The sequence below is a fragment of the Mandrillus leucophaeus genome, unplaced genomic scaffold (assembly GCF_000951045.1).
Source record: "Mandrillus leucophaeus isolate KB7577 unplaced genomic scaffold, Mleu.le_1.0 Scaffold1651, whole genome shotgun sequence".
NCBI lineage: Eukaryota > Metazoa > Chordata > Mammalia > Primates > Cercopithecidae > Mandrillus > Mandrillus leucophaeus.
Genome location: NW_012101645.1, coordinates 108,747 through 131,304, shown reverse-complemented (window position 1 = coordinate 131,304; position 22,558 = coordinate 108,747). Strand labels below are relative to the sequence as shown.

At 38.4% G+C, this 22,558-nt stretch overlaps 1 protein-coding gene across 2 annotated transcripts in view; it reads right to left on the bottom strand.

Annotated features, from left to right (window-relative positions):
* Positions 1 to 1,146: 1,146 nt before the first annotated feature.
* The window catches only part of LOC105536911 (cytochrome c oxidase assembly protein COX16 homolog, mitochondrial), an 82,085-nt gene continuing 60,673 nt past the window's right edge, over positions 1,147 to 22,558 (bottom strand). Inside the window, exons 5-7 of one of the 2 annotated variants that reach the window (XM_011976396.1) lie at positions 18,125 to 18,196; positions 4,182 to 4,244; positions 1,147 to 1,526 (exon numbers count right to left, since the gene is read on the bottom strand). In XM_011976396.1, the coding sequence (XP_011831786.1) occupies positions 1,410 to 1,526; positions 4,182 to 4,244; positions 18,125 to 18,196 (252 nt within the window). In that variant the 3' untranslated portion in view covers positions 1,147 to 1,409. The remainder of the gene's footprint in view (positions 1,527 to 4,181; positions 4,245 to 18,124; positions 18,197 to 22,558) is intronic. The other variant, XM_011976397.1, reaches the window with a different exon arrangement.

Here is a 22,558-nt window from a genome sequence, read left to right as displayed (position 1 = left end):
TGAATAATAAGCGGAGACTCTTTTTTTCTCCTATGAAATCCAATTGCTCCCCCAGATAACTATCTTATGAATCATGTCTATCACAAATTATTATCACTAGATAATCAACTTAATTTACTTTTTGTTAAAACCAACTTGCTGAAAAGAATACAAATTTTGACTAGGAGGAGAAAGGTAGAGTGGATTTATGATTTTATGGCAATTATAAGGGGAGTGTTTCAATGGAGACTTTAGGCAACTAGAACTCAGCATGAAACCAGAGGTAGAAGCTGATAAAGACAGGGGTAAAAAGGAGAAAATGAGTTCAAAACAACTAACTTTCAGCCAGGTGCGGTGTCTCATGCCTGTAATCCCAGCACTTTGGGAGGCCGAGGTGGGCGGATCACGAGGGCAAGAGATGGAGACCATCCTGGCTAACATGGTGAAACCCCATCTCTACTAAAAATACAAAAAATTAGCCGAATGTGATGGCATGTGCCTGTAGTCCCAGCTACTCGGGAGGGTGAGGCAGGAGAATGGCGTGAACCCGGGAGGCGGAGCTTGCAGTGAGCCGATATCGCGCTACTACATTCCAGCCTGGGCGAACAGAGTGAGACTCTCTGTCTCAAAAAACAAAACAAAACAAAACAAAACAATCCTCAATTCTGTCCTTTTGCCTAGGGATCAGATCATTGCAAATGCCAAATTAAAACACAAAACAACAATAGAGGGCAATTTTGCATGCAAATTATGCTAAGGTATAAAGCATATCTTAGTATTTCTCAAAATGTAGTCATCTGTGGATTTACTGAACAAATTTGTCATATCTGCTTATAATCATACACTACTTCATAATTTTTGACAACCATAAATAATATAATTTCTTTACATGTTATCATTGTAATTATCAGGTGATGCTTTGGAGGCTGATTATCATACTATGTGAGGTATTACAAAAAAAATCAAGACTCTTAGCAGACTGTGATCATTTTTCCTTCCCTAATAGATTTGACAGAAAATTACTGCTTGATTTTACTGTGAGAATTTGGATCCAGACCTACTGTCCTCATTAGGAATCAGAAATCACAATGAAATATCAAAATGATGCCCTAGTGGCTATTGCAAAAGGAATACATGGGTGGTTGGAGAGTGGAATACATGACTCTGTTTTGGAGCAGTATTTACATTTTTTATTTCAAGTTGTAAAATATACGTGGCCAACACTGTTACTTTCATCCACAGATGGAATATCTGGGAAGTATAAAAACCTGTACATGACCTTTTATCAAGATTATTTGTCATCAAATTACCCATATCCAAGTTTCCATGGGCCTGGAATTTCCTTTCCACTTGATAGGGGTATATATTAGGAAGTCCAGTTGATAACATTTTTATTTTTTAAAAAAAAAAGGAAAAAAGAATCAGCAGAGTCAAGTTGTCTTAGTCTTAAGGCTTTCTGGATTTCCTCCTTGGAGGACGTCAGGATCTTCCCAAGGCCTGGGTCCTCGAATATTCTTCCAGTCATCAAACTTGGAGTCTTTTATTTTCTATAGAGCCGCAGAAAATTAAAGTATAAATATTAGTGTAAGAGCCCTGTGGCTTTGATTAGGACACAACTCAATGAATAAATGAGTAGAAAGTATCCGATAGGTCCTCAATTACAATTGTAACAAATAAATCAACTACAATCATAATCATTCATGAAATGTCATTTTAAGATTTAGAACTTTTCTTGTTTGTTATTGATGTTAATGCCTATCTTACTCCACCTTAACCATAAACCTATTAAAATAAAGAGTCTACATGCCTTATTTTTGAGAGGACAAGGAAAAGGCCGAAGCTGGGAAAACAAAAGTACAAATCTGAAGGTTGATCCAGCACGATAATGACTGAAAGGGTTATCGGGGATGATGGTAGAAAATAAGAAGAAAAGAACAAAGATGGAGACCCTAAAGTCTTCTATAAAAAAGAAAAGAGACCAAGATAATTTGTCTTTTGTCTGGTCTTAGGAATGAAAAGACTTTTCCTACAGCTACCATAAGCAAAACACTTTTGGGCAACTGAAACTAGTTGTAACTACATTATGGATCATCCTACCTTCATTTAGTCTGAAGTACCTCTCAAGCACAAAAATAAAGGTGGAATAAAAGGGGGAAAATAAATGTTTCTTCACCTTTCTCTTACTGACCACCACTCTGACATTAACTTTTACATATCTGCTGTTTTGGTTGTTCTGGAATAATTGAGTAAGACAGGAAAAAAAAAAAAAAGACTGAGAAAACAAAGGATAGCTTATATCCAGAGACAGGGAAAATGATATAAATTTACCTTGACACTTGGATACTAAGCATTACTCTCTTACTAACTAGCTATATAATCTTTGGAAAGTGATTTAAGCCACCTGGGCATTAATTCTCTGATAAGTAACAATGAAAAAGTTGGACCAAATAGTCTACATGGTTTCTTCAGCTCTCAGATTCTACAGGTCCTAGAAGAACTAGAAGGAAAATCTACTCCCAGACAAACTCTCCATAGCATCACTACTGGTATAGCACTTGTAAAACTACAAGTTAGCAAGTTACAGGATTTTTTTTTTAATCAATGGGAAAGTAGTAAATGAAAATACTGTTCACTTATAGTTTTACCAGGAGTCTGTATTACATATATACACAAAGGAACAAAATTCAACTAATTTAGCATATGAGAAGAATTTAAAGTATTTTCAAGTATAGTTATGAAATGATCTAAAGTTATTAAAAGATTTTAATAAAGAATAAATGGCCATTATCCAGGTAACATAAGATATATATGCTTAACAGAATTGAAGAAAATTGTTAAATAACAAGTTCATGTAAAAGTGGTCTAGTCTTTAGAGATCTTTGGTGAAGGAGATTCCTTGTAGAATTCTACAAAACATGCACAGTGGCTGAAGAATGGGCTGTGTAAATGTGCTGAGAAAAACCACCCAAGACATAACACTTCACAGCCAACTGGCATAGGCTTGAGTGTGGAACAGCATGAAGAAATGCTGAGAAAAAACAGTGTCAAGAATATGGAGTTTTCAGGCCTGCCACAGTGGAGAACTTTCTTTTAACATTTTGTTGCTACGCTGACATCCACCTAAGACACCAAAAGGGCTGTTCTTCAGGAGTAAAAATTATGCCTGAGAATAAGATTTTATTGAGATTCACCCCAACAAAGCTTCAAGCCAAGCCTTGACAAGACTCTCTGGGGAGACAGTTTGGAGATTAAGTCCCAACAAGAGAGAAGGGTCAAGGAAAGATAGTAGCCCTTCAACAGATACTTCCCTACAAAGCACAAAATGAAGTTCAAGGTGATTAGCCAACAATTAAATTGTCTGCTAAAACAAAAATGAACACTCTTCAGAATTTTCTTCAGTGTAGTATTCACAATGACTACCTTTCGATACAAAATGACCAAACATACAAAGAAACAGGAAAATATAATCCAGTCAAAAAAATTACAAACTCTAAGACATGAAGAACATCCCACCTCACCACATCCCATAATATAGTGTGCTATTAAACTCCTTGATTTTTGCTAATTAGATGGGTGAAAAGTGATACCTCATTACACTCTGATATTCCTATTATGATAAATTGAGCATCTCTTCATATGTTTAAGAATGATACTTATTTCCTTTTGTCCAAAAGTTTTACATGCTATGCTTTCCCATGTTCTTACTGAACAAATGAATTGTTGAACTTTTCACACTGATTTGGAGATGGTCTTCATATTTAAGTAAATGAATGTGCCATGATAAGATTAAACTATATTTGTAGGATTTCTCATATAACTTGTGACTTCATATACATTTTTTTAGTCTGAACTTTTGAATTTGTATGTATGAACCCATTAATCTTTACTTTTAGAGCTTCTGGGTTTTATATCACATTTAAATAGGCTTTTTTGACTCAAGACAACAAACAAAATTCCCCATTTATATTCTCCTAGTACTTTTAGCATTTTGCTTTTTACTTTTAAATTCTTGATCCATCTGGAATTTATTTATTTGTAGTATATTAAGTATGGATCCATCTATATTTTCTTTTCAAATGACTATATAGTTTATCAAATACTATATATTCAAGATAATTTTTTTCTGTACTATTAATACTTTTAAGGCAGATAAAACCAGTAACTGATTGTTATAAGACAGAGACTACATTAACATACTGTACCTCATATTCCGACTCTAAAGATATTTTATTCTCTTTCAGTTTTTTTTCAAGCTCAGGATCCATCTGTAGAAAAGGAAAAAAGGTAGTAAGTTATCTAAGTCTGTTAGACTCAGTTTTCAATTTTAAGTTATAGAGGAGATGGCTGAAATAGTATGGCCAAATACAAACACATGGCAAAATCTCCACCATCTACTCTGATCACATAATGATAACTAATGTACTACTGCCACCATTATTCAACTAACAAGAGTTAATATCTACTGATTACTTGTTATGTGACAGGCATTTTGACATATACTGTCTTGTTTCATCCTCACAAAATCCATGAGATACATATTATCTTTATCTGTATTATCATATGTAAGGAATATGGGACACGGGGGGGGGGGGGTTTGAATAACATGTCAAAGAGGCAGAGCTTGGCTTTGAGTAATGGTTCTCTGCCTCCAGAGTTCACACTATTAACCACCAACCTAAATTATATTATGGAGAAATAACATAAAAATACTAATATAATGCTGCACTTGAAAACAAAAAGGAATACCTTCCATGAGCCAGAAGTAGGTATCTACAAAAAAAAAAAAAATCCATAGAGGTAAAAAGGAGCTAATGCTATATTACCTGTATAAAAAGTCTTCTGAGGCCGGGCGCGGTAGCTCAAGCCTGTAATCCCAGCACTTTGGAAGGCCGAGACGGGCGGATCACGAGGTCAGGAGATCGAGACCATCCTGGCTAACACGGTGAAACCCCGTCTCTACTAAAAAATACAAAAAACTAGCCGGGCGACGTGGCGGGCGCCTGTAGTCCCAGCTACTCGGGAGGCTGAGGAGAATGGCGTGAACCCGGGAGGCGGAGCTTGCAGTGAGCTGAGATCCGGCCACTGCACTCCAGCCTGGGCGGCAGAGCGAGACTCCGTCTCAAAAAAAAAAAAAAAAAAAAAAAGTCTTCTGTATGTGGCAAAGCCTTCAGGAAAGAAGAGTATGATGGCTGAAATTAATAAACAACAACTACAAAAAAGCAAAGATCAAGTAAGTAAAATAGAAGCATAACCAGAGGATTTCACTGGAATAATGGATGAAGAGATAAAGACGAGATGAATGAAAAAAAGTATTTTACAAAAGCGAGACCTAAAAGTTCTAACACATAGCTAATAGGAGTTCCAGAATTAGAAAATAAAGAAAAGGGAGGGAGAGCAATAATTAAATAAAAATAGCAAAGAATTCCCCACTACATAGCAGTGAGTCCTCAGACTGAAAGAGTACAGTAAGAAATAAGCACAACAAAACAAAAACATTTTTCATCAAAGTGAAATTGATTAAGAAAAAAAGAAATCACAAAGAGTATTTAGATGAAAAGGTCAACAGCACAAATTCTATAGGCAATAAAGAGATAGTATAATAATATACTAATTTTATGCCATTAATTTGAAAACTTAGATAAAATGGACAGATTAATAGAAAAATACAACTTTCCAAAACTGACAAAGGAAGAATAGACAACTTGAATAGTTTTACAATCTACAAAGAATTAAATCTATAATAACCTCACACAAAGAAAACTCCTGGGTCAGATGGCTGTGCCAGTGAATTATCCCAAGGAAGAAATAATGCCAATGTAACAAATATTCTGTATGAGTTATGTGGTAAGCATAACCCTGGTATCAAATTTCACAAGAAAATTAAAATAACAGGCCAGTTTCATATATGAACACAAATGCAGAATTCTTAAATAAAATAGTGTAAAAAGAATTCAGCAACATACCAAAAAGATAGCATACCACAATGAAGTTGAATTTATTCCAGAAAGGCAGAGTTAATTTGAAAATCACAATGTAATTTGCAAATAAACTAATGTGACAGAACAGAGAATCCTGAAGCAGACTTAAAAACTTACATGAACAGCTGATTTATGACAAATTAGGCACAGAAGAGCAGTCAGGAAACAATGCTATTGTCAGTATATGATGACTGCACAATGTTTTATCTATTAATATCAGAGAATATATTCCTCACATCACATACAAAAAAAGAAAAAAATCAATTCCAAATAGAATGTAGACCCAAATACAAAAGGCAAAATTCAAAACTCTTAGTAATTCACATAGAAAAATATTTATACTTTGGAGTAAGGAAAATGTTTCTTAAAAGAAAAAAAAAATCATAAAGTAAAAGAGGAATAAAATATAGTGTATTAAACTTTTTTTTTTTGACATGGGAATCTCACTTTGTCACCAGGCTGGAGTGCAGTGGCACGATCTTGGCTCACTGCAACCTCTGCCCCCTGGGTTCAAGCAATTCCTCTGCTTCAGCCTCCTGAGTAGTTAGGACTACAGGCACGTGCAACTACGCCCCGCTAATTTTTTGTGTTTTAGTAGAGACAGGGTTTCACCATGTTGGCTAGGATGGTCTTGATCTCTTGACCTCATGATCCACCCACCTCGGCCTCCCAAAGTGCTGGGATTACAGGTGTGAGCCACCATGCCCAGCCAACTGTATTAAACTTAAGAAAATTTGTTCATCAAAAGATACCATTAAGAAAGTGAAGACTAAAAGTTTTATAATCTGGCATGCATAAAAAAACTCCTAAAAAATAGTAGGAAAAACCCCAATAATCCAGTAGAAACAAATGAGGAAGAGGCCTCAATAGACATATTACAAAAATGAATATACAAAATAGAATATAAAAATGGCCAACAGACATATAAAAAGTGATTAACTTCATCAGTCACCATGGAAAATTTAAATTCACCTCATAATTAGATAGCAATTCATAACACACTCACCAGAATTATTTTTAAAAACAGAACAAAATTAAACTGACAATACAAAGTATTTGCAGCCTTAACGATAAATTGCTGGTAACAGTATGGACGGATGGTCATTCTGAAAAACAGTTTGGAACTATCAAATAAAATTGAAGTATGATACAACACCCTATAATCTAGCAATTCCTTTTTGTACATGTACAAGAGAAAAGCATACAAGAATGGAATGTTCAGGATGTCACCAAGATGGCAGAATAGAAGGTAACCTGCTCATATCCCCCCATAGCAACAAGAATCCTGCACCTATCCACAGTAAAAAGTCTCTCTGCAGGAGCCTCAGAATTCAGGTAGGAGGCTGTCAAACCCTGATGGAGCCAAAGACCTAGGAAGGTTGTTTTGAATGCATTCACACCTAGGTGGGTGATTCACTGAGCTTGCTTCTAAGTTCAAGCCTGGAAAACAGCCCAGTCCTTCAAGGGGCTTAGCTAACAGCCCCATTTGGCCTTCAGTCTACAACCAAAACCAGCCGCCAAGAGGTCCAGAAGGAATCACACATGCTAGTGACTTAGCAGAAAGGCTTGTCTGCCTGCTGATATTGGTCTTGACAGTAAGCCTGAAAGTGGACCTGTGGCTCTGCTCCAACATTCAGCTGGAGGTCCCAGCTCAGACCTGTTTACACAAGGACCCAAAGGGAGACTCAACCATATCTGGCAGCCCAGGAATATAGGCCTCCCCAATGGGCTTGCCAACCTCCTATCACAGCAGATCCTGAGGGGGCCCAGCCTCAGCTGCAGCCCCTCTTGCTGTAGTTGAGAAACAATCCTGTCTGTGCAGGATCCTCCAGGGAGACAAGCGCCCCACTTGAGCCAACAAGATCCAGCTCTTTAGCCTCCAGGCCACAGCAGATCCCAGGGGGGCCCAGTCTCAGCTCCAGCCTCTCCGGGCACAGTTGGGGAACTATCCTGTCTAGGGACCTGCTGGGAAATGCACACCCACCTGAGCCAATGTGACAGGCATGCCATCCTCTCTTCTACAGTAGATCCCAAGGCAGCTCAGTCTCAGCTTCAGCCCCTCCTGTGGAAGGTGAGGAACTACCCTACTGATGCAGTGATCTGCCAAATGACACATGCTCATCTGTGGCAATGAGAGGGGGTCATCAGCCTCCCCACAGCAGATCCAAAAGGGGTCCAGTCTCAACTCCAGTTCCTTTTGCTACAGTCAAGAACCCATCCTGCCTATGCAGAGAGCTGTTGGGAGGCATGCTTGTCTGGGGCACTGAGACAGTCTTCTGGACTCAAGTACCTGGTCAGCATTCCCACACAGCCCCAGTACCTACCTTGGATCTTCCACAGATCCATTTGGGCCAGGAAGCCATGCCAACCTTGGAGCCCTCATGAGACTCATGGCAAGCCTGGGCTTTGAGCACTCTCTAGTGCTGAGGCAGCTCAAGTTGTCACAGGCTCAGAGAAGACAACAGTCAGTGTGCTTAGAATCCCTTGAAAACCTTCTGAAGAAGGACAGGCACAGACAAAACCAGACTGCACAGACTAAGATAAATACAGAGGCTCTCAATGCACACAAATTGTCACATTTCTTCGAGTATCAGAAACCTTTAGGAAAATATGACTTCATCAAATGGACAACATAAGGCACTGGAGACCAACCCTAAAATGATGGAGATGTGTAATCTTTCAGACAAAGAACTGAAAATGGCTGTTTCAAGGAAGTTAAATAAACTTCAATAAAAGACAGAGAACCATTTAGAAATTTATCAAGAAATTGAACAGAGAAGTTGAAACAATTTCTAAAAAATCAAACAGAAATCGTAGAGCTGAAAAATACAATGAATGAAACAAAAAATGCACTACAAAGCATCAACAGAAGAATTCAGCAAACAGATGAAAGATCAATGAGCTCAAAGAGAAACTATTTGAAAATACAGAGTAAGAAGAGAAAAAAGGAAAAAGAATGAAAGTAATAAACAGCTTACAGGATCTATGGAACAACTTAAAAACAGCAAGTATTCAGGTTATTGGAGTTAAAGTGGGAACTAAGAAAGATGAAGGAGCAGAAAGCTTCCTCAAAGAAATAATAACAGAAAACTTTCTAAACCTGGAGAAATATATAAATATCTGGGTAAAGCAAGGTAAAATGTCACCAATAAGATTCAGCCCAAATAATACCCCAAGACATATTATAATCAAACTCTCAAACACCAAAGTCAAAGATAAGATGCTAAAAGTAGCAAGAGAAGTGAAGCAAACGATATGAGTGACATCCATATTCCTGGCAGCAGACTTCTTAGCAGAAACTTTATAGGCCAGAAGAGAGTGGGACAATATATTTAGAGTGCTGAGGAGAAAAAACAAACTAAAATACTGTAACAACCAAAAATACTATATCCAGCAAAGTTATCCTTCAGAAATGGAGAGATGACTGCCAAACAAAAGCAGAGGTAATTTATTGCTACTAGACCTGTCCCAAAAGAAATGCTAAAGAGAGTTCTTCACGCTAAAAGATAAGAACACTGCATGATATACTAATACTGCAATCCTAATGTTTAGACCACTTTTATCTTTAGTAAGAAGACAAAACTATTAAAAATAGTAACTGCAACAGTTTGCTAAGAGATTGGCAATATAAAAATGTAAATTGTGGCCAGGCACAGTGGCTCACACCTGTAATCCCAGCATCCTGGGAGGCTGAGGTGGGTGGATCACTTGAGGTCAGGAGTTCAAGACCAGCCTGGTCAACATGGCAAAACCCCATCTCTCCTAAAATTACAAAAATTAGTTGGGTGTGGTGGTATGCGCCTGTAGTCCCAGCTACTTGGGAGTCTGAGGCAGAAGAATCACTTGGAAGGTGGACATTGCAGTGAGCCGAGATTGCACCACTGCACTCCAGCCTAGGCAACAAAGCAAGACTCCATCTCAAAAATAAATAAATAAATAAATTGTAACATCAAAAATTCAAATTGTTGCAGGAAAGAGAGTTAATGTGTATAGGTTTTTATTTTGGTTTTTCCTTTTTCTGTAATCAAAGTTAAGTTGGTATCCATTTCAAATAAGTTGTTATATCTATAGGATGTTTTCTGTAAGCCTCGTGGTAACGCAAAGCAAAAATCCATGACAGATACACTAAAAATAAAAAGCAACAAATTAAAATATACTACCAGATAAAAATCAGTTAATCACATAAAAAGTAAGGAATGAAAAAAGGAAGCGAGGAGTTATACAACTAGAAAACAAGCAACAAAACGGCAGTAGTAAGGCCTTACTTATCAATAATAACACTGAATGTAAATGGACTACACTCTCCAGTTAGAAAACATAGAGTGGCTCACTGAATCAAAATATAACACCCAAGTATATGCTGCCTATAAGAAATTCACCTCGTCCATAAAGATACACATAAACTGGAAGTGAAGGAATAGAAAAAGATATTCCACGGAAATGAAAACCAAAAAAAGAACAGAAGTAGCTACGCTTTTATCAGATAAAATAGACTTTAAGTCAAAAACTAAAAAGAGAATGAAGGAAATTATATAATGATAAAGGAGTCAATTCAACAATAGAATGTAACAATAGTAAATATATATGTACCCAACACCTGAGCACCCAAATATACCAAGCAAATATTAACAAATCTAAAGGGAGACAGACTGCAATACATAATATTAGGGGATTTCAACACCCTACTTTTGGTGATGGACAGATCATCCAGGTACAAAATCAACAAAGACACAGTAAAGTTAAACTATACCCTAGACCAAATGGACCTAAGACAAATTTACAGAATGTATCATCCAACGGCTGCAGAATACACATTTTTCTCATCAGCACATAGAATATTCTCCAGGATACACCATATGTTAGGCCACAAAACAAGTCTCAACAAATTCAAAACAGTATCAATCATATCAAGTGTCTATTCTGACCAAAACAGAATAAAAATAGAAATCAATAACAAGAGGAACTTTGGAAGCTGTACAAATACATGGAAATTATACACAATGCTCCTGAACAACCAAAGAGTTAAAAAAAAAAATTAAGGACCAAATTTTAAAAATTTATTGAAACAAATAAAAATGGAAACATATGAACATAGCTATGCTCATTTGTTTACCTTTGTCTATGACTGCCTTTGTACTACAACAGCAAACTTCAGTAAATGCAAAAGTTCAAATTTACTATCTGGCTCTTTACATGAAAAGCTTACTGATCCCTGACAGATTTGAAGCACAGATTAACTTCACATATATAATATTGAATAAAAGAAGTCAGCACAAAAGAATATATATAATTCCACGGATATAAAATTTGGAACAAAGAAAATTAATCAAAAGGTTTTGGGATGTATTCTAAGATGGTAAAACGAAGGAATTGATTACTACAAAAAGCACAGTAGGGCTGGGCGCGGTGGCTCATGCCTATAATCCCAGCACTTTGGGAGGCTGAGGTGGGAGGATCATGAGGTCAGGAGATCAAGACCATCTCGGCTAACACAGTGAAACCCCGTCTCTGCTAAAAATACAAAAAATTAGCCGGGCGCGGTGGCTTGCACCTGTAGTCCCAGCTACTCAGGAGGCTGAGGCAGGAGAATCACTTGAACCCAAGAGGTGAAGGTTGCAGTGAGTCAAGATCGCACCACTGCACTCCAGTGACACTCTGGGTGACAGTGCACTCTAGGTGACAGAGTAAGAGTGATTGCACCAGTGCACTCTGGGTGACAGAGTAAGAGTTCGTCTCAAAAGAAAAACAAAAAAACAAAAAATGAAGCACAGTAGTGTTTATCTTAGGGGCAAGAGGAAGGCATGGAGCAGCAGGAGGAGAGATTAGGAAACAGCACACAGAATGTGTCTGGAGTGCTAACACTTTTTACTTTTTGACACAGATAGCGGTTACTTGGGATTTCAGTTTATGATAATTTATTAAATTGTACATGTATGTTCAATACACTCCTTGGTTTCTGTATTGTGTTTCACAACAAAACAACTTAGATAAATAAAAATAAAATAATGAATTATTATATTAATAATTGCATGTATGTAAAAGGGATAAAACACAAACCTACAATACAAGTTAACTTCCTCATATGCTTTCAACTAAGAAAACAGCAAATGACCTACTGCTGATGGGCACGAGGAACTGACTGTATTATTGAGAGATATATCTGTACTTTGTGTGATTTAAAAGAAATTTTCAGTGCTAATTTTGATTGTGTGAAATGTCTGTCTTACCAGCATACATTAAAATCAAACCTCTACCTAAGATGCTACTCTATTGTATACTACTTTGATAAACTTTCTTCCTGTGTCTTTATTTTCTGTACAAAATTTATCCAGTAATCTAAAATTTATCCAATAATGTCAAAGTAATTTGCAAAACAAAATAATCAACCAAAAAACGTTATTACCTGCAGTCTCTTGGAGTTTAAGAGATAAAGACCTAATAAAGGAAGGGTTCCAAAAGAGCTTAGAGTTGAAAGCCCGTTTTTACCCTGGAAACCCTTGACACACCTAGTAAACCCACAGGATAAGAACCAAGGTTTGAAATCAGGTAGATGGCTGCTACTGGGGGTTACAGAAACCACCATACAGGGCTATAATGACAAAAAAAATAGAGATCAAAACACACACAACAGACAGTTTTGAAATTCTAGAACTGCGTAAGATAGGAGTATACCACTAGGTTGAAAATTCTCTGAAAAGTAGAGCATAATTTCCTGGAGTATCAATTTAAAGTCATGTAGGTCCATGGACATTATTTATAAACAACTATAGAGGTTCCAGATAATATTGTTTTCCTCAAGGAAGGTTTTTTGTTTGTTTGTTTTGTTTTTTTTTCAATACAGACAGATTAGAGGCTAGGAATAGGGAAGAAACAGACAGGACAGCCTAAGTCTTACTTAACTGAAATCAAGCCATGACCTGGCTCACACCTGGATGATATTAAGACTGATCAGCCCTCAATCTATCTGCATCGCAGAAAAAAGGATACGCCTTTTATGGAAGAAAACAATACTACCTGGAACCTCTATAATTGTTTATAAATAATGTCCAGTATTTAATTAAAAAATTATGAGGCATGTTTAAAGATAGAATCATATAACTGAAAAAAATAAGAGAAAAATTAGATAATAAAAGCAGGTCTACAGTGATCCTTATGTTGGAGACAGGTCTTTAAAGTAACAATAATTTGTATATATTCAAGATATCAAAGGAAAAAATAGATTAAAATATGGCATCAGAGAAGATTTCTCCAGAGTACTAGAATGTGTAATAAAGAATTAAATGTGCATTTTAAAACTAAAAAATATAGTAACTGAAATCACGAAATCAAGGGATGGCTTTATGTGGAGATTGAACACAGCAAAAGAGAAATTTAGTGACTAGAAGATAAAACAATAGAAAATATACAAAAATAAAGTACAAAAAAAAAGAATGGGGGGAAAACACTGAAAAATCAGAATAGAAATGTTGAGCATAGTTAAAGAACAGAACATATATCTGATTGGCATCTCATAAAGAAAACTGGGCAAAAGCAACAACTGACAAGATATGAACAATTTTTGGTTTTACATTTTCTGTGGTTTCATTAAAATCTTCAAAGAAATCAGAAGATAATTTGGCTTTTTGGGTCGTTTGTTTTTTTGAGACAGGGTCTCGCTCTGTCACCCAGGCTGGAGTGCAATGGCACGATCACAGCTCACTGCAGCCTCAAACTCCTGAGCTAAATCAATCCTCCCAGATCAGCCCCAAGCAGCTGGGACTACAGGCATGCACCACCAGGCCTGGCTAATTTTTTGCATTTTTTGTAGAGATGAGGTTTCATCATATTGCCCAGGCTAGTCCTGAACTCCTGGTTCAAGTTATCCACCCACCTCGGTCTCCCAAAGTGCTGGGATTAACACATATGAACCACCATGCCTGGCCCTAGAATATAATTTAAAACTCAGTTTTTTCTTAATCAAGTACCTGGACATTTCTTGGTGCCATTTTTCAGTTTAGCATTGATATACTACAGAAAGCACGATCCTTGGTAAAATTTAACAGTATACATAGGAGGACAACAGACCTGGTACCAGTCCCCCTTTTGCTCATCCATAGGATATTTTAATAGTTCTAACCTCTGAATCAGAAAAATGTCACTTTAGTCAATTTCATAGAGCAATCAAGAGAACAATATGATAATGCATGTTCTCATTGGTATGGTATGCACAAGCTAACTCAGCAGCTCTATTTTAGACTGAGTATAGTATTGTATTTCGGGGAGATGAGTAAACTTATGATTGATTTGTAAGTACTTGCCTGCCTCATCCTGGACCTGTGAGATTCAGTCTTCATATCTGTTTTCACATCCCTGTCTCCACCATGCCCAATCTCAATTTCTTGTTTGCATACTGTGCAGCATGCTCCGTTTTGGTTATTTAATTCCTTAATCCAGTTGTATGTGTCCTTCCATATGTCATTAAAATGACAGAGTCATTTAGCTTCCTTTTTCAGTGATGTCTGAATCATACTGGCACTGGTATTATAACTGTTCTCATTTTCATTATCTAATCTTAGAAAACTTGGTCACAATATTTATAATGTTAAAAATTGAACTAACACCATCTGTTATAAAGCACAACAGGCAGGCAAAGTTGAAGACTTACTGCTCGCAAATGTAGCATACTTATATTGCACACTTAAATCACATCACTTGGTCTGATGCAACAATGTATGATCCATTATTATGGATCCTTGGTGGTTAGTATCAGCACTCATGAGAAAAAATCAGCAACAGCCACTAGGGACAGCAGATAAACTATTCCAAATCATTTTCTAAAACTTGAAAGCTGTTGCTTCCAGCTCTTACTTTTTTAGGCTTATACTTTCCCCTGTCCTTTGCACATCCTTTACTGAGAAGCCAGATGTTTTCTTTCCTGGGATGCCAAACTTTCAGTACAAAAATCAGGACTGTCTCAGGCAAACAATGATGGTTGGTCACCCCAAATCCATACTGTCCTTTCTACATCCTTTTCCAAACTTCTCAGCTGAACCCATCCTCTTTTGATGCAAGTTTTTCCTTTAGGCCACAGTGTCAACCCCCCTTGACCTTAGCAATTTACCCTCTTAACCACCCTAACCTCAATCTCTTAACCCATGCAACCACTATCAGCCTCAACCAGTCTTATCCTTTCAATCCTCAAGGACAAAACTCAACCTCTTAACTCCTCTCAACATTACCTCATCTTCTCTACCTAACTGGAACTGAACCTCACCCAAACACTGACTCTTGATCACCTGAGTTTGACTTTTCAACATCAACCAACCTAGGCCTCTAAATCTCATAGGCCTTGTCTTCTGATCCTTCTCACCTCAACTATGTCCTCTCATCTTCCTCCTATAGACCTTAACCATCCCCCATTCTTTTAACTTAATTCCCTTGACTTCAACTGACCTTGTCCTCTCAACTTCAATCAACCTCATTCTGTTAACCTTACCTAACCTTGTTCCATTTACTTTGACTCCATTTCCTAAACCTCACCTGGTAGCTCAGCCTCCCCTGTTCTCCTTAACTGGGTGATATGGTTTGGCTGTGTCCCCACCCAAATCTCATATTGAATTGCAGTTCCCATATGTCATGGGAGGGACTCAGTGGAAAGTAATTGAATCCTGGAAGTGGTTTCCCCCATGCTAGTCTCGTGACAGCAAGTTCTCACAAGATCTGATGGTTTTATAAGGGATTTTCCCCTTCGTTAGGCTCTCATTTCTCTCTCCTGCCACCATGTGAAGGTCACGTTTGCTTCCCCTTCTGCCATGACTGTAAGTTTCCTGAGGCCTCCCCAGCCTTGTGAAACTGTAAGTCAATTAAACCTCTTTTCTGTATAAATTACCCAGTCTTGAGTAGGTCTTTATTAGCAGTGTGAAGACAGACTAATACACTGGATTATTGGCACTACCATTTACCCAGTCCTTAAAACCAAAACCTTGAGTCATCCTAGATTTATTCATATTTTTATATTACATATATTAGTCATCAAATACTATCAATTTGCTGCTAAAATTATTGCTGGAACTCATTAATTTCTCTTTATCATCATTGCAAATATGTTATTTCAGGTTCCATTATTGTTCATCCATGCTACTGCCCCAGAATCCTAACAGGTCTCTTTACTTCCAACCTAAACAATATTTTCTCTTCCATTTTGGTCCCCCAAAAACCATCCACCTGTACTCCACTGCCAGCGAGCTATTTCTAAAATGAAACACTGACCATGTGCCCAATACTCCCTCTACCTTATAGAATATAAGTTATTTCTATCATTTAGTTAATTCCTGCTCATTCTTAAAGCCTAATTCAAAGGCTAATGCCTTTAGAAAACCTTCTCTGATTCTCCTTTTCCAAGTTAAAACTATACAGCTCTCCTTGAACTTCTAATAATGGCATTTTACTGGCATTGCTATATTATATGTCTGGGTACATTTTTTTTATTAGCTGTCTTCCAGCCTCAATTATAAACTTTATAAGTACTAGTTTCTGAATACTTTACTTGCAGTATCTAACAAATATTAACACATGACTACTATTCAATTATGTTCCAAATACATACTTATTTTCTCCTTCAAATGTCATATACTACCATAATTTTCATCTTAAAGAGAAAAAGAAAAAAATTCCTTGACAAAGTAATTGGGATGCTAACTGAAATCTTCTAACACAGTTAAATTGAAAGTTAACTGAAAATTAAGTAAAATTGCTCATTAAATAAAATTGTTCTATTCCTTCATAGAAAGTACACATTTTTTAAAATTTAATATTTACCCTAATACCTACTGTCTTTAAAACTAGCTGATGTTGGTTTCTCTTAAAACCATAAAATTAACTGAGGAAACTGAATAGAACTTTATACTCTACTTTTCTATCGATATTACTGAGGTCTGCTAATAAAATATATATATTACTTGGGAAAAAAAACTACAAATATCAGATATGTGCCACAAACAAAAGCTATGTACTTCTGAATGAAAAAAACAGAGTTCTTATGTAACACCTGAATTTCACAATTGTGTGATTACACAGGGTGAGAATCCTAGCTCTACCCGTAAGTAGCCATGTGACCTTAGCCAATTTAATTAAGCTTTTAAAATTTTTCTTCCGTTTTTTTCATGTACAGATCCACTATAGTTAATGTATAGACCCCCTGTTTCCTCACCTGTAAAATAAAGATGATAATATATAGACAGTCCCCAACTTGCAATGTTTCAACCTACAGTTCTTTTACTTTACAATCCACTTAATCAGGTATTAAATGCATTTTTTACTTACAATATTTTCAATTTACAATGAGTTTAAAGCAAGACATAACCCCATTATAAATCAAGGATCATCTGTGTGTGTGTGTGTGTGTATGTGTGTGTATGAACTAATATAGTCCTACTACAAAGTAGACACTATAAATGTAGGTGTCTTTATTTATACTGAAAAATAGTTTTCCTTTCTTTTAGTAACAATTATTAAAGATACATATCAATATACTTTATACAATTATGGATATTAATATGAAATATAATTAGAGAAAAATAAAGCAAAATTATTGACCTATGTTTTTTAATCCCTTCTAAATCCTAAAAACAGCTACACCAGATCACATTTTGTGGGAGAATGCTAACAATATTGCAAATTTTCTAATGAAATAAGAAAGATTACTAGACTGGGTGGAAGGCCAAGGCAGGTGGATCATTTGAGGTCAGGAGTTCAAGACCAGCCTGGCCAACATAGTGAAACCCTGTCTCTACTAAAAATACAAAAATTAGCCCAGTGGTAGTGGCACGCACCTGTAATCTCAGCTACTCAGGAGGCTGAGACAAGAGAATCGCTTGAGCCTGGGAGGCGGAGGTTGCAGTGAACCAGGATAGGCCACCGCACTCCAGTCTGAGTGACAGAGTGAGACCCCATGGGGAAAAAAAAAAAAAGAAAGAAAAAGAAAGAAAGATAGATTACTAAATTAGTTACATTTCATGATTCACTGCCACGTGATCACTAATGTTATTTTAAAGAAAAAAACAAAGATCACATCTTAGCGTTGAAAAGCAAGACAAACTCAGACTGCATAGTGTACTGAGTATACAATTCTCCTAAATGAGAACATACATACAGACAGACACATGTCAAACTCTAATTATATTTCTTACTTTAATCTTCACAGCATCATATCGGATTTGAGAAAACTCACGAAGACCAAAAGAACCTCCAACAATCAGCAACTAAAACAAAGAAAGGAAACATTTAAGCAAAACAGAAGAGCAGAATTCAAATTCAGCCTATCTATAGATTGCTTATCTAAACAACAATAGAGGCACATTATACAAAAATTCTATAGAGTAAATGCAGTATATACTGGCTAGGAAACCATTATAGCATATCATTACCAAATACCAAAATCGTCACCTTATACCTGTATTTGACCTTATGATTTAAATGACATCATAACAAGCATTATGTCATTTGACTCTTACAATAGACCTATTTTTGTTTTTTGCTAAGAAAAAACAAAAAAAAACCATTCAACAAATGAGGAAGTAAAAGCACAGCCAACTAAATGACTTGCCCATTGTTAACTTAAATTTTGCCCAAGGCTGTCTCTGTACTTCTATTGCTATGCGATCTTCCTTAGTAAGTTAAGAAACTGAAACCTGATCAACTGATCAGATCATGTCCATATAAGGCAGATGCCTAGCTATAACCAATCAAGCTATTTATGTACTTCACTTTCCTGTTTTGTCTATACTCCTTGCCCATATTGAAGAATGGAGCTCTCTCAACTTCTTCTGGTTCTGAGTGCTGCCTGATTCGTGAATTTTCTTTGTTCAAATAAACTCTATAAAATTATCTTTTTGTTGTTTAAGGTTTTTGTTTCTTTTAATACCATGATTACACAGGGTAAACGCAGCGGTAAAACTCGCCTTTTTTTTTTCCTTCAAGACCAGAATTCTTTTGATTTTATGATTTTTCAAAAGAAGCCAATTGGAGTCCTCATTACCTTACCAAGTGATAAAGAAATCTCATGAAAGATTAATGCAGAATATTCTCTGTATCACATTGTATTCCCAGGTACAACATAGCTATACAGATCACAGGTAAAGAAAGTTTTCAAATTCTTACTGTATACTAAAATTCTGAAACATCGTCTTACGATATACAGAATCACTTTCATTTTTTTGTTGGCACCTCTTTGAGGCACAATATTTTCAAAAGATTTAAACTTCATAATTAAGAATTGTAACCACCCAATTGGTTCACTTTGCATGCTGCCTAGTCAGAGTCGATTTATCAAGGCAGGGTAATTACAATGGGGAATGGCAGAGCTGGCTGTGCAGAGACCGGAATTTTATTATTACTCAAATCAGTCTCCCCAAGAATTCAGGGATCAGAGTGTTTACAGATAATTTGGTGGGTAGGGGCTTGGGAAGTGGGGAGTGCTGATTGGTCAGTTTGGAGATGGAATCATAGGGTGCAAAGGGAGCTTTTCTTGCTGTTTTCTGTCACTGGGTGGGATGGCAGAACTGGTTGAGCCCAATTACCTATCCGGGTAATGTCAGTTGATCCATCCAGTGCAAGGTCTGCAAAATATCTCAAGAACTGATGTCAGGTTTTACAATAGGGATGTTATCCCCAGGAGCAATTTGGGGAGGTTCAGACTCTTGGAGCCAGAGGCTGCATGACCCCTAAACCGTAATTTCTAATCTTGTAGCTAATTTGTTATTAGTCCTGCAAAGGCAGACTAGTCCCCAGGCAAGAAGGGGGTCTTTTTGGGAAAGGGTTATTATCTAATTTTGTTTCAGAGTCAAACCATGAACTGAATTCCTTCCCAAAGTTAGTTCACCCTATGCCCAGGAATGAACGAGGGCAGCTTACAGGTTAGAAGCAAGATGGAGTCAGTCAGGTCTGATTTCTTTCACTGTCAGAATTTCCTCAGTTATAATTTTACAAAGACGGTTTCAGTATTGGTACAAAAGTTCATGACCACGAGGAGAAACTCACTCATCATTACTTACTGTGTGTCGCTCTTATAAAACAAGCTTAGAACGGACTTTGGATTTCAGAAGACACCTGCAGATTTCCCTGGCATCTCAAAGCAGGGATGAAAAGTGTAAGATTCTCCCTGGGACCTGAAAGCTTAAGGAGATGAGTAACTCCTCCCTTCTCAGGCCCAGTCCCAAGGCGCAAGGCTACTTGCGCTAGCAGTGTGCGCCAGCAAGATAGCAGTAGCAGGAAGAGAGGCGGCAGGAAGATGCGTACCTCTGAAGACTGAGAAAGAGGCCATCGTGTCCAACATAGCAATTACGTCAGACTAGGACACTTCCTGTTTACAGGAGACTATAAAACCTTTGTCTAGCCCTCAGTCCACCTGCGCCCAGGCACTCATTAAAACAGCATCCACACCACCTCATGTTGTCTGTTGGTGCGCTCTCAGGGTTTGAACCAATACAAGAACCTTATATGTGCGGAAACCCAGGAGGGGTTCTGGTCCACATCCCCCGTGGACCTACCCCTCCACCCCAGAGAGCAAGCCACAGCAGCCAGACAAAGGAAGCTCCTTGGTCTCTAGTTGCTTCTCTGTGCATGCACATTGGTCACTGATCTCACCTACTGTTTCCCCAGAAGCCTGGTTAACAGGGAAAATCCGCAGAGCCCCTCTTAGTTTCTCTGGTCCAAAAATCCAACATTGGTCCAAGAAGGCTCCGGCGTGTGCCAGGCACTCGCTGATCATCTGGTCTTAGGGGGATGCCTCTAAGCCATTTGATCCTGTTCCCGGATGGATGGACGAAAAAGGCAGCGGTGACAATTGCTCCTTTTATCATCTCCCTCCAGGACCGTCTCCTTTTTCCCTGTTCTCCCGGGCCTACCCTCTGTTATGGGAAACTCCCAGTTCTGCATTCCAAACAACAGCCCTCTAGGCTGCTTCATAAAAAACCTGCAAACCTTAGGCCTCAGGCAAGATATTCGCCCTAAGCGCTTTGTCTTTTTTGCAATACAGCCTGGCCACAGTACCAATTAAATAATGGGTCCAAATGGCCCGCAAATAGAACATTCAGCTTTATAATGTTAACTGACTTAAGCAATTATTGCCAATGACTGGAAAAATGGGGAGAAATTCCTTATGTCCATGACTTTTTCCACTCAGATCACAACCTGACCTCTGCAATTCTTCTTACCTGTTCAAATCCTTCCCCTCCATTCTTACCGCCCTGATCACCTTTCTCCTCCCAACTCTACCTCTTTTTCCTCATTTGATCCAGTTGACTGCTGTCCACCCCTCCCAGCCCCTACCTTTTCCTCTCAACTGTCTTCTTTAACCCCCTCAAGCCTCCTCGTTGTCTTCTCAGCTGCCATCTTCCCAGTCAGCTGTATCCACTTCTTTTCCTAAACCATCCCTTCCTCAGGACAATTCTAGTATTGCCTGTACCCATTATCTTCCCCCACTGCCCTCTCCTAAGGCTTGTAAACCCACCCCGCCACCATACATCCCTACCTAAACTCCACTGCCTGTTGACTCAACCTCCCTTCCCCCTTCAAACCCTCAGAACGAACCACTATCTTAAACTTTCGGTTCATCTCCCAGTCCACCCCCCATATTCGGTGCAAGCTTCAGAAGCTTGACGACGGCCCTCAAACCCCAGAACAAGAACTTCTTAATTTAGCCTTCGTAGTCTTTAACAATCATGATGAGGAAAGTAAAAGGCAAAAATGGATGGAGTTTCAAATGCTTGCCTCCGCCACCAGGGGCCCTGCAGGCCTACAGGGCCGCAGCTCCACACGGAAGCCTCCTAGCAACCTACCTCCACCCGGCACCTGTTTCAAGTGTGGCAATGAAGTCCACTGGTCCAGACAATGCCCAGATCCAGGTAAGCCCACCAGGCCGTGCCCCCTCTGCGGAGGACCCCACTGGAAGTTGGACTGTGAGCGGCCCCTGCAAGGACCGCCCTCATCCCTTCCAGAGCCGATCAAACCTCCTATTTGGATCTCACTGGCCTTGCCGCTGAAGACTGACGGTGCCCTGAAACGGATGCCCCGGAAACTACCATCGCTGCATCCAAGCCAAGGGTAACCCTGATGGTGGCAGTAGGCCAGTATGTTTTTTTAAATTAGTACCAGGCAAACTACTCTGCTTTACCTAATTTTTCAGGACCCACTCAGTCCTCCCTTTTCTCTGTTGTGGGAATTGATCGACAAGTCTCCAAACCCTGAGCCACCCCTCCACTATTCTGCTTCCTGCACACCTTTTCCTTCACTCGCTCTTTCTTAGTCCTGCCCTCATGCCCAACTCCGCCCCTAGGCAGAGACATCCTTTCAAAACTCCACACTACTCTCAGCTTCCACATTCCCCATAGTACCCAATGCATCAACCCAGATCCCTCGAGGCACCTAATGACATGGTGGAGTATCTCCAAAAATTCTTTCCTCCACAAAAACGGTGAGAATGTGGCCGGGCGCGGTGGCTCACGCCTGTAATCCCTGCACTTTGGGAGGCCGAGGTGGGCGGATCACGAGGTCAGGAGATCGAGACCATCCTGGCTAACACGGTGAAACCCCGTCTCTACTAAAATACAAAAAAATTAGCCGGG